The sequence below is a fragment of the Ovis aries genome, chromosome 4 (assembly GCF_016772045.2).
Source record: "Ovis aries strain OAR_USU_Benz2616 breed Rambouillet chromosome 4, ARS-UI_Ramb_v3.0, whole genome shotgun sequence".
Taxonomy (NCBI): domain Eukaryota; kingdom Metazoa; phylum Chordata; class Mammalia; order Artiodactyla; family Bovidae; genus Ovis; species Ovis aries.
This window is the reverse complement of record NC_056057.1, coordinates 104,916,763-104,929,735: the sequence shown is the minus strand read 5'-3', so window position 1 is coordinate 104,929,735 and position 12,973 is coordinate 104,916,763. Positions and strand designations below refer to the sequence as shown.

The 12,973-nt window shown below is 39.4% G+C and overlaps 1 protein-coding gene across 1 annotated transcript in view; it reads left to right on the top strand.

Annotated features, from left to right (window-relative positions):
- The window catches only part of PARP12 (poly(ADP-ribose) polymerase family member 12), a 45,152-nt gene that overhangs the window by 16,646 nt on the left and 15,533 nt on the right, over window positions 1–12,973 (top strand). The window contains exons 6-7 of the mRNA XM_012177236.5: window positions 10,922–11,117; window positions 12,571–12,712. Of these exons, the coding sequence (XP_012032626.1) occupies window positions 10,922–11,117; window positions 12,571–12,712 (338 nt within the window). The remainder of the gene's footprint in view (window positions 1–10,921; window positions 11,118–12,570; window positions 12,713–12,973) is intronic.

The window sequence follows — 12,973 nt, the reverse complement described above, 5'->3', positions numbered from 1 at the left end:
TGCAGATGAATTTCCAAAGACCACTTTAAAAAATATATTAAATTAAAATTTTAGTTTGGGATTGCCATGTACACACTGCTATATTTCAAATAGATAACAAGGAACTACTGTAGAGCAGAGGGAATTCTGTTCAATATTCTGCAATAACCTAAATGGGAAAAGAACTTGACAAACAATAGATAAATGTGTGTGTGTATATATATTTATATATAACTGAATCACATTGCTGTGCACCTGAAACTAAGTCGACATTGTTAACCAACACACTCCAGCATGAAAGATTTTAAAACAAGTAAAGCATTAAAAAATAAATAACAAGTTAAGATTAAAAACATAAAAAAATATTTAAAAAGTAAATCGCAATGAGGCAGGGACTTCCCTGGCAGTCCAAATGTTAGGACTTCACCTTGCAGTGCAAGAAGTACAAGTTCCATCTGGTCAGGGAACTAAGATCCCACATGCCTTGTGGCCAGAAAACCAAAACATAAAACAGAAACAATATTGTAACAAATTCAGTAAAGACTTCAAAAATAGTCCATGTGGGAAAAAACACCAAAATAACCAAACTGAGAAAAGTGAGCCAAAATATATTTGGGAGATATATATGTGTGTGTGTGTATGTGTATATATATATATATATATAGAAGTATTTCAGGTGATTTTTTTAAAAATACATTTGTAATTCACCTCTCTACTCAGCAAAAGAAAAAATTGTGATGAAACAGACATAAAATTTACCTACCATCTTAACCATTTTTAAGTGTAAGGTTCAGTGGCATTAAATACATTCATGTTGTTCAGCTGTCTTACATTGTTCATTTCCAGAAGTCAGTCGATTTTTAAACCCACCCAAACTGAGTCAGATTTGACAAAATGTAATATATTTTATACATTAATTTCAGACTTAGATGCCAAGTACTACTTTTGTAAGTAGGCCATCTTTTTTGCACCTGTTTTCAATGCTGTCTGTGTTAGGTGTTGAGTTAGCAAATACACGCCCCTTCTTTTTCTGGCCCCTTCTGCTTCATTGATCTGTGGTCTCTTATCAGTATCACACTGTCTCATGTAGAAGAGCTTTACAGTAAGTTTAGGCATCTGGTAAGGCAGTTTCCCACCTTGTTTTCCTTCAGTTTGTCTTACCTCTTGGTCTTTTTCTCCTTTTGAGAAATTTTAAAATCTGCCTGTTGGTTTTCACAAAAAAAACTGTTGTGATTTTTTTTTTTAACTTGAAATTGCATTGTCTATTACCAGTTTGGGGAGAACTGACATCATAATATAGCGACTCATTTAAATGTTCTTTAATACCTTTATTTTTCTTGAGATGAGAATTTTTTAGGATTCATTCTGTTAGCAACATGCAAATACTGCTATATAGCATCATTAACTATAGTTAATCATACTGTGCATTGCATCCCTCAGTTCAGTTCAGTCTCTCAGTCATGTCCGACTCTTTGCGACCCCATGAATCACAGCATGCCAGGTCTCCCTGTCCATCACCAACTCCTGAAGTTTACCCAAACTCATGTGCATCAAGGTGGTGATGCCATCCAGCCATCTCATCCTCTGTCGTCCCCTTCTCCTCCTGCCCCCAATCCCTCCCAGCATCAGAGTCTTTTCCAATGAGTCAACTCTTCACATGAGGTGGCCAAAGTACTGGAGTTTCAGCTTTAGCATCAGTCCTTCCAAAGAACACCCAGGACTGATCTCCTTTAGAATGGACTGGTTGGATCTCCTTGCAGTCCAAGGGACTCTCAAGAGTCTTCTCCAACACCACAGTTCAAAAGCATCAATTATTCGGTGCTCAGCTTTCTTCACAGTCCAACTCTCATATCCACACATGACTACTGGAAAAACCATAGCCTTGACTAGACGGACCTTTGTTGGCAAAGTAATGTCTCTGCTTTTGAATATGCTATCTAGGTTGGTCATAACTTTCCTTCTAAGGAGTAAGTGTCTTTTAATTTCATGGCTGCAGTCACCATCTGCAGTGATTTTGGAGCCCAAAAAGATGAAGTCTGACCCTGTTTCCACTGTTTCCCCATCCCATGAAGTGATGGGACCAGATGCCATGATCTTCGTTTTCTGAATGTTGAGCTTTAAGCCAACTTTTTCACTCTCCTCTTTCACTTTCATCAAGAGGCTTTTTAGTTCCTCTTCACTTTCTGCCATAAGGGTGGTATCATCTGCATATCTGAGGTTATTGCTATTTCTCCTGGCAATCTTGATTCCAGCTTGTGCTTCTTCCAGCCCAGCGTTTCTCATGATGTACTCTGCATAGAAGCTAAATAAGCAGGGTGACAATAGGCAGCCTTGATGTACTCCTCTTCCTATTTGGAACCAGTCTGTTGTTCCATGTGCAGTTCTAACTGTTGCTTCCTGACCTGCATGTAGGTTTCTCAAGAGGCAGGTCAGGTGCTCTGGTATGCCCATCTCTTTCAGAACTTTCCACAGTTTATTGTGATCCACACAGTCAAAGGCTTTGGCATAGTCAATAAAGCAGAAATAGATGTTTTTCTAGAACTCTCTTGCTTTTTCCATGATCCAGCAGATGTTGGCAGTTTGATGTCTGGTTCCTCTGCCTTTTCTAAAACCAGCTTGAACATCTGGAAGTTCACGATTCATGTATTGCTGACGCCTGGCTTGGAGAATTTTGAGCATTACTTTACTAGTATTTGAGATGAGTGCAATTGTACAGTAGTTTGAGCATTCTTTGGCATTACCTTTCTTTGGGATTGGAATGAAAACTGACCTTTTCCAGTCCTGTGGCCACTGCTGAGTTTTCCAAATTTGCTGGCATATTGAGTACAGCACTTCCACAGCATCATCTTTCAGGATTTGAAATAGCTCAACTGGAATTCCATCACCTCCACTAGCTTTGTTTATAGTGGTGCTTCCTAAGGCCCATTTGACTTCACATTCCAGGATGTCTGGCTCTAGGTGAGTGATCATACCATTGTGATTATCTGGGTCATAAAGCTCTTTTTTGTACAGTTCTTATGTATATTCTTGCCTCCTCCTTTTAATATCTTCTGCTTCTGTTAGGTCCATACCATTTCTGCCCTTTATTGTACCCTCCTTTGCATGACATGTTCCCAAGTAAGATGGTAGGTGTTACGAGAGGGCATCAGAGGGCAGACATACTGAAACCATAATCACAGAAAACTAGCCAATCTGATCATATGGACCACAGCCTTGTCTAACTCAATGAAACCAAGCCATGCTGTGTGGTGCCACCCAAGATGGATGGGTCATGGTGGAGAGGTCTGACAGAATGTGGTCCACTGGAGGAGGGAATGGCAAACCACTTCAGTATTCTTGCCTTGAGAACCTCATGAACAGTATGAAAAGGCAAAATGATACGATACTGAAAGAGGAATTCCCCACGTTGGTAAGTGCCCAATATGCTACTGGAGATCAGTGGAGAAATAACTCCAGAAAGAATGAAGGGATGGAGCCAAAGCAAAAACAATACCCAGTTGTGGATGTGACTGGTGATAGAAGCAATGTCAGATGCTGTAAAAAGCAATATTGCACAGGAACCTGAAATGTCAGGTCCATGAATCAAGGCAAATTGGAAGTGGTCAAACAGGAGATGGCAAGAGTGAACGTCAACATTCTAGGAATCAGTGAACTAAAATGGACTGGAATGGGTGAATTAAACTCAGATGACCATTATATGTACTACTGTGGGCAGGAATCCCATGGAGTAGCCATCATGGCCAACAAGAGAGTCCGAAATGCAGTACTTGGAAGCAGTCTCAAGAACGACAGAATGATCTCTGTTTCCAAGGCAAACCATTCAATATCATGGTAATCCAAGCCTATGCCCCAACCATTAACGCTGAAGCAGCTGAAACTTCAGCTGCTTCAGCGTTACTGTGAAGACCTATAAGACCTTTTAGAACTAACACCCAAAAAAGATGTCCTTTTCATTATAGGGGACTGGAATGCAAAAGTAGGAAATCAAGAGACACCTGGAGTAACAGGCAAATTTGGCCTTGGAGTACGGATTGAAGCAGGGCGAAGGATAATAGAGTTGTGCCAAGAGAACGCACTGGTCATAGCAAACACCCTCTTCCAACAAGACAAGAGAAGACTCTACACATGGACATCACCAGATGGTCAACACCGAAATCAGATTGATTATGTTCTTTACGGCCAAAGATGGAGAAGCTCTATACAGTCAGCGAAAACAAGACCAGGAGCTGACTGTGGCTCAGATCATGAACTCCTTATTACCAAATTCAGACTCAAATTGAAGAAAGTAGGGAAAACTGCTAGACTATTCAGGTATGACCTACATCAAATCCCTTTTGATTATACAGTGGAAGTGAGAAATAGATTTAAGGGACTAGATCTGATAGAGTACCTGATGAGCTATGGAATGAGGTTCATGACATTGTACAGGAGACAGGGATCAAGACCATCCCCATGGAAAAGAAATACAAAAAAGCAAAATAGCTGTCTGAGGAGGCCTTACAAATAGCTGTGAAAAGAAGAGAACCGAAAAGCAAAGGAGAAGAGGAAAGATATAAATAAGCATCTGAATGCAGAGTTCCAAAGAATAGCAAGGAGAGATAAGAAAGCCTTCCTCAGTGATCAATGCAAGGAAATAGAGGAAAACAACAGAATGGGAAAGACTAAAATGGCAACCCACTCCAGGGTTCTTGCCTGGAGAATCCCGGGGACGGGGGAGCCTGATGGGCTGCCGTCTATGGGGTCGCACAGAGTCAGACATGACTGAAGCGACTTAGCAGCAGCAGCAGTAGTAGAGATCTCTTCAAGAAAATTAGAGATACCAAGGGAACATTTCATTGCATCCCTAGTTAAATTTTTTTGTCTATTTTCTCGCTGCTGATGTGTAGAAAGGCAGTTAACTTTTCTACCTTATCTCCTGCAACTGTACTGAAATATCTTAGCTACTGATAATTTATTTGAATTACCTGTATAATTCTTGATATACTTGATACATGTTTAGAAATTAATATCTGTGAATAGCAGTCTGAAGTTTTCCTTTTTAATTTTTAAAAATTTTATTTCTTTTGATTGCCTTATTATAGTGGCTAAGACTCCTCATGCTGAACAGAAGTGATAATAACAGGAAGATTATTCTTTTTTTCCTAATTTTGAAAGGAGTAATTTAAAAATGTTTTCCCTTAAGCATATGTGAATGTTTGGAACCTTTATCATTGCTAATCAATTCTGATTTTATGCCTAATATGCCAGGAGTTTTACTTTGTGTATGGAAATTAAATTTTATTGAGTGCAATTTCTGCATTAAAAGCCTATGTTTTGTTCTGTTTTGCTTGTTAATGCAGTGATTTACATTAATTTTCTAATGTTAAGTCCATTTCATTCCCAGGCCTAAGTCATGCCTGTGCATATGTAGACACACACGTACACGCACACACACAATGGTGAATTTGGATTGCCACTCTTTGGTTTAAGATTTTTGAATTTATGTTTGAATAAGATTGGTCTATAATTGTTTCCTGTTGTCTTTGCCTGTTTTTTAAAATTGAAGTATAGTTGATGTACAGTATTACGTAAGTTACAGATGTACAGTATAACGATGCCTGGTTTTTATCTTATGAAATTACTAGCTTTATAAAAATGAGATTGGGATGGATATTTTTTCTATTCTCAAAAGGCCATGTGAAATTAGAGTTATTTTTTTCCTGAATGATTATGCATTTAAAAGTTTCTAGTCTTGATGTTTAATTCTTGGGAAGATTTTAAACTATTGACCCAATTTCTTACAATTATTATAGGACCAGTCAGGTTTTCAGTTTTTCCTTGAGTCACTTGGTAAGTTGATATTTTTTTCTAGGAGTTTGGTCATTTTATTTATTTTAAAATACACTGTCATAAAGTTACTTGTAATATCCCTGTTAGTGTCTATGCCATCTTTAATTTTGTCCCTGTTTACACTTTTAATCTTTTTTTCTCCTCTTTTTTCTTCATCAGTTTTGCAGAGATTTATTACTCATTTTTTTCTTTTTTAGAGGAACAGACTTTTGTCCTTTTTTGACCCCATAGATTAGATGACCTATGGTTTATTTCTAAGTATATTTTAAAATTAATTTTTAAATTTAAAATTAAATGAATTGCATTGTGGTCAGGCTATATAGTAACAGATACTTTGAATTTTGTTGTGAAAGTCAAAGTTGCTCAGTCGCGTCTGACTCTTTGTGACCACATGGAATTCTCCAGACCAGAATACTGGAGTGGGTAGCCTTTCCCTTCTCCAGGGGATCTTTCCAACTCAGACAGTGAACCCAGGTCTCCTGCGTTGCAGGCGGATTCTTTACCAGCTGAACCACAAGGAAAACCAAAGAATACTGGAGTAGGTAGCCTGTCCCTTCTCCAGGGGATCTTCCTGACCCAGGAATTGACCTGGGGTCTTCTGCACTGCAGGGGGATTCTTTACCAACTGAGCTATCAGGGAAGTTAGTACATCATTAATTTTGGTAAAAGTTCTGTGTATACAAAGTGTTTTGTATGTGGTGTTAGATGGGTGTAAATTGTGTGGCTCTAATCTTTTGTATCTTTATTGATTTCTTTGTCTGCTTCTTGTATCAGTTAGCCATAAAGGTATGTTAACAATTCACTATGAATTTGTTGGTTTCTCCTTGTAATCCCATCAATTTTTATTTTATATTTTAAAAACTATTGTGAAGTATATAGAAGTTAAAAGTTTTATCTTCCCAGTAAATTGAACCTGGCAGTACTATAAAATGAATGCTTTTTATTAATATTTCTAGTAATGCTTTTTTTTGCTGTAAGTCTGTTTCATTTGATATTAGTATAACTATGCCTGCTTTCTTTTAGCCACGCTTCACTATTTTACTTTCAAGCTCTTTTGTTTCTATTTTAGATATAGTTCCTGTAAATATCACAAAACTGGATATTTTTTCAGTTTGACAATCTTTGTTTTTAATCTTTTTTTTATAATGGTTTATTCATTTGTTGGGATTGCCTATTTACACATCGTGATTATATTTGAATTTATTTCTACTGTCTGTTTTTGCTATTTGACCTGCTTTTTCTGTTTTTCTTTTCTCTTTTTGGTCTTCTCTTAGATGTTTCCTCATTTGATCCCCCCCCCCCCCAATCTGTTAATTTGGAAGTTATATAGTGACTTTCTGTTCTTTTAGTGGTTACTCTGGAAAACAGACCCTTTAACTTAGTAAAATTTAGCTTAACAACTTAAGCTAATCAATACATTTTATCATTCTCTTGAACAATAAAAGAGTCTTGAACACTTGAATTCTGACTAGTTCCATTCAAACTCATTTACCACTGTGTGAATTTGGGCAAATTACTTAGTCTTCTTGTGCCCCAGTTTTTCCTTATGTCAAGTATATAAAAATAATAGTTCCTACATTAAAGGATTAATTATTTTGAGAATTAAAAAAATTAATGTGTAAAACGCTCAGAACAATGCCAGGCATATAAAATGTGTTGTATAAAATTGCTCTATTATTTTCTTAGTCCCAGGAGTTAGAAATTAACATCGTTTTATATAGTCAGTATTTGTTTAAATTTAGACATTTATCTTTTTGGATTTTTGCACACAATCCTTTGTTCATATGTTTCCTTGTGGACCATTTTCTTTTAAATTTATCTTTTAGAAGTTGGTCTAGTGAGAGTCTGGTGGAAGATATGTTTTTTGTTTGTCTGAAAGTGTTTATTTCATCTTCATTCTTGAAAAATAGTTTTATTGGGTATTTTCTCTCAATTCTTCAAAGATTATTCCATTGTTTTCTGGCTTCCATTGCTTATTTAGAAGTTAGGTATCAGTATAAATACATTGTTTGGCCTGAGGCTGGGGTGCTGCCATAACAGATGACCGCAAACTTGTTGTCTTAGGAGCAAGAATTTATTCTTATGTTTCTGGAGGCTAGAATTCCAAAGTCAAGGTGTCAGCAAGGCTATGCTCTGTCTGTAGACGCCAGGGAAAGATCTTTCTTGCCTCTTCCTAGCTCCTGGTGGTTGCTGGCAATCCTTCATATTCCTTGGCATTCCTTGGTTTATAGCTGCATTACTCTAATCTCTTTCTTTTTTGTCTCATGGCTTTCTCCTGTGTGTCTTTGAGTCCAAATTTCTCTTTTTATGAGGACACTAAGTCATGGGATTAGGGCTTACCCTACTTGAGTATGACCTCATCTTAATTATATCTGAGAAGACCTTATTTCCTAGTGAGGTCACATTTCAGCTGCCACGAGTGAGGATACAGTTCAACACATTACAGTAGGTAATCTGTTTTTTTTTTCTCTCTGATAAACATACAGTCAGACTCTGGTGCTACAGTTTCACTAAGATCTGTCTATATGTGGATTTATTTTTATTTAGTCTATTTATAATTCATTCTTTTTGAGTGGGAGGTTTTATGTTTAATCAGTTCTGAAAGTTCCTCAAAAATATTGCTTCTCTGGACTTCTAATTAGACATATATTAAGATCTTCTTACTCTATTTTTTATGTCTTTTGACTTCTCTCTCACGTCATCCTTTGTTCTGTATGCAGGGAAATTTCTTCGCTTGGTTACCTAGTTCATCAGTTCAGCCTTGTCTGAGATGAATTGTGTCCTGTCTACTGTGATTTTAAAATTATAATTATTTACTTCTAAAGATTCTGTTTTTTCCTTCAAATTTTATCTGCTTAATTCTTATAGTTTCGTAATCTGTACTCATACTTTTGATACTCAATATTAACTTTAAAAAACACTTCATTCATATTGTATATTTATATCCAACAACTCTTAATATTTATTGTCTTTAGCGGACTGTTTTTGCTGGGTTTTGCTTATGGTGTCTCGTTTCTGGTTTATTTGATTACAAGCTCATGTTTGCTGAAACTTTATCTGTAGAAATTTTTAAAAGTTTAAATCTTTTATTATGTATTGGGGTATAGCTGACTAACAATGTTGTAGTTTCAGGTGAACAGCAAAGGGACTCAGCTGTGTGTGTGTGTGTATATATATATATATTTGTACACACATACATACATGTATCCATTCTCCTCCAAAGGCACCTCCCATCCAGACTAGCACATAACATTGAGTAGAGTTCCATGTGTATGCAGTGGGTCCTTGTTGGTTATCCATTTTAAACACAGCAATGTCCATGACCTTCCCAAAGTCCCTAACTGTCCCTTTCTTCCAGCAGCCATAAATTTGATTTCTAAGTCTGTGAGTCTTTTTCTGTTCTTTAAGTTCATTTGTGTCATTTCTTTTTAGATACCACATATAAGGGATGTCATACAATGTTTCTCCTTCTGTCTGACTGACTTCACTCAGAATGACACCCTGGGTCCATCCACCCAGAATAATGCCATATTGCAAATGGCATTATTTCTTTTTAATAGCTGAGTAATATTCATATATATCTATATATATATATATATGCACCATATCTTTATCCATTCCTGTCGATGGACACTTAGGTTGCTTCCATGTATTGGCTATTATAAACAGTGAAGCAATGAATATTGGGGTTCATGTATCCTTTCGAATCATGTTTTTCTCCAGATACATGCCCAGGAGTGGGATTGCAGGATCATATAGTAGCTCTGTTTTTAGTTTTATAAGGAACCTCCATACTGTTCTCCATAGTGGCTATACCAATTTAAATTCCCACCAACAGTGTAGGAGAGTTCTCTTCTCTTTATACCCTCTTCAGCATTATAGAAATTCTTTTGAGGCCTGAGTTGAAGGTGAATTCCTTCCAGAGAGGATTTGTGTTTGCTTCTATGGGAACTGCCACTATGGATCTCTAAATTTAATTCTCACAAAAGAAGTGTGAATCAACTTAACTTCTTGAGGTGTGAGCAGTTTATGAATTCTCAGTGGAAGTTTTCTTCCTTTCCTTCCAAAGCCAACTCTGACATAGGCAAATTTCCTTGCTGACTTCCTTTGCAAAGCAGATTCCTTTCCCAGCTCCCTTCACTAAGAATGTGTAGTCTTTTAGAATCATGATTTTATGCTGAAATATCTCTTTGGAGATTTAACCCTTGACCATATTCAGATCCTACATTTGTTTCCTGTTTCCTCATTGCCACTGAAAATAGGGCTGTTGTCATTACTCACTGACATTGCCTTTGGACAGCCACTGGCTTTAGTTTTCATTCACCTCACTAGTTCCAGACCTTCCCTTTGCTCTTGGGGCAGTACAGCATTTGGAAAGCGAGTAGATCGTGGTGGCTCAGAGTGCAGGCTGTTCTGCCAAACTGTTTAACTTAAACCCCATCTTTGCCGTCTATTAGCAGTTTAACTTCAAACAGGTTTCTGAACCTCCCTGGGCTTCTATTTTCACATCTGTGAAAATGGGGATAAGTCGCAGCTTTGGTACAATGATGACTTAATTCCTTAAAATGTATAAAGTACTTAGTAGGGGGACTGGCCCAGCCCACATGCATTCAGTGTATATTAACTATTTTTGGCTTCTAAGGATTTTTGTTTCTTGTCAGCTCAGCAATGCATTTTTTAAAAAGTTGTTTTACCTAGCATTTTTGTGTAATGAAAGGAATGTTATGATAACAGGTTCTCCATAGTGTATGTGTGTTTGTGCACTTAGTTGCTCAGTTGTGTCTGACTCTTTGCAACTCCATGGACTGTAGCCTGCCAGCCTCTTCTGTCCATGGCATTTCCCAGGCAATAATACTGGAGTGGGTTGTCACTCCAGTATTGTGCCATTGTCTCCTCCAGGGGCTCTTTTCCATAGTATTGTGATTTTATTATTTTCACACAGCAAAATGGATCTTAAAGCAAGTCCCCTCCCACCCTGATGCATTGTTTTAAATGTGCAGGTCCCATGTATGTTCACATATTTCAGCCAAGTGACTCAGAGACCACGAGAGAAGCTGAAGGGCCCACGTTCATGTGGCTGGACTTTCAGTTTACTTCTTGTGTTCTTTTGCAGGGTCACGTGCACTGAGACATCCAGTAGCTTTCTCATTGGTTTTCTGAACTTTGACACCATGAAGTTTGGTGCCACCCAGGCTCGCCGTCTCTCCACAGCCTCCTCGGTCACCAAACCTCCACACTTCATCCTCACCACCAACTGGGTTTGGTACTGGACTGATGAGTTTGGCTCTTGGCAGGAATATGGACGACAAGTAAGTGTCACGGAAAGTGTGAGAGTGTTTCTTCCTGTGGGTCCGTGATGGAGGAGTCTTTCCAAACATGGGCACAAAAACTGCTCCAGGGAGCCCTTGACAGAGCCAAAGATCCCCAGGTCCCCTTATGACTCGCTTGCTTTGGGGGAATTATGGCAGAACTGGATAATTTAGAGTTCATTTGTATGAGGTCACATCTTGGAACAGTTAGCTCTCTGTTAGTTCATGAGGACTGAGTAATTTTGGTTGTAGTGATATCATAGTTTGTTAAATAGGGGTAGAAAAATGTCTCTTACTGTTGAACAGGTAGCTCCAGAGCGAGTGCCTGGGTGTGCAGGAGTGTTTGTGTAGCTGTGGAATAAAGCTTAAGGCTTTTCAGAGCTGGCTTTTTGCTTTATCTATAGTAGTCACTTTACAAAAGGTGGACAAGTATATGAAATTAACTTGTTTCAGCTATTGATTTGGTATCTGGGTCAAGTAACTGCTGCTGTCAACTATTCAGAGATGTTCATAGATGAATCAAGATTAGAGGGAGCTCCCCAACCCCGCCCCGGTTATCTGTAGAGATACATGTGTAGGGAGGTCACCATTTCTATAGTGACAGCTTCTCCCAAATGACAGTTGGGCTATGTGGTCTAATAGACATTTGTATTTTTCTGGGTTGTGAGAGGCTATATTAAAGCTTTAGTTTCATGCTCTTGACTGCATTTGAAATGTTTTTTTCTCTGGAAACTCTGTAATGTGAGCTTCGTGGGGGCTTTGGCCACTGACGTGCCCCCTGGCTGAGGACAGTGTTTGCACATAGCAGGCCCTCAGGAGAAGGACATTGGCCAGTTGAAATACAGAGGTATTGCCACTCTGTACCCGCTGGCCAGGTGGACGTGGGCACTCTCAGCAGATGACTTGTGCCCTCCTCCTTCCCTCTTCTTCCAGTGCCAGCCTTCCTGCATCACTGCCCCATCCGTCTTCTGCCCCACCTGCCTCCCCCTGAGCATCCTGGGATTTCTTCCATCTTCCCTGGATTTGTACAGGGAGCCTGTCTAGTGTGGCCCTGGGTTTGGTCAGGAGTGGGAGGGATGAGGCCAAAACAATGGACAGAAGAGGCTCAGGCCCTCAGTGAAATAGCGTTTGTGAGTTCACTTGCACTTGAAGGGTTGTGTTATCCATTACAAGTAATTGAGCACCCTCTCTTCCCTTGCTCCCGTCATGGTTATCCAGGTTAGTTGGGCCCACGTGGGCTGTCTTCCATTTTCCTGAGCAGCTTACAGCAGGCAGTCCTATTGGCTCTTGTTCTGTGCCTCTCTCTCCTACCACAGCCCCACCCCCAGCTCCTCTCGTCTGCCTCCCCCAGGACACGGACATCCACTGTGGGCTTGTCTGCAGGGTGTGTGGATGGCCCCCAGTGTCTGTCTGCTTGCCTTCACCATATATCTATCTGGCTTTCCCTTCACAGGGCGTGGATCACCCTGTGACCAGCGTCACCAGCAGTGACTTGGAGAAGGCCTACCTGGCGTACTGTGCCCCGGGGTCTAACCCCCAAGCAGCCACCCTGAGGTTCCAGGCAGGAAAGCACACATATGAGTTAGACTTCAAAGGTACTTCCTGGGGTTCCCTGGTGGCCTAGTGATCACTAGGCCTAATCACTCCTAGTGATTAGGAGTCTGGGCTTTCACTGCTTGGCCTGTATTCAGTCCCTGGTCAGGAAACTGAGATCCCACAAGCTGTGCGGCATGACCAGGGTGAGGTTGGGAGAAGGTATTTCTTGATCCACCGCACTCACCCAGTAGGGCCTGATCTTCTGCTGGCTCTGCCTTTTCCGTCTTACCCGTGGAGAAACTCTGCACACACATTGAGGG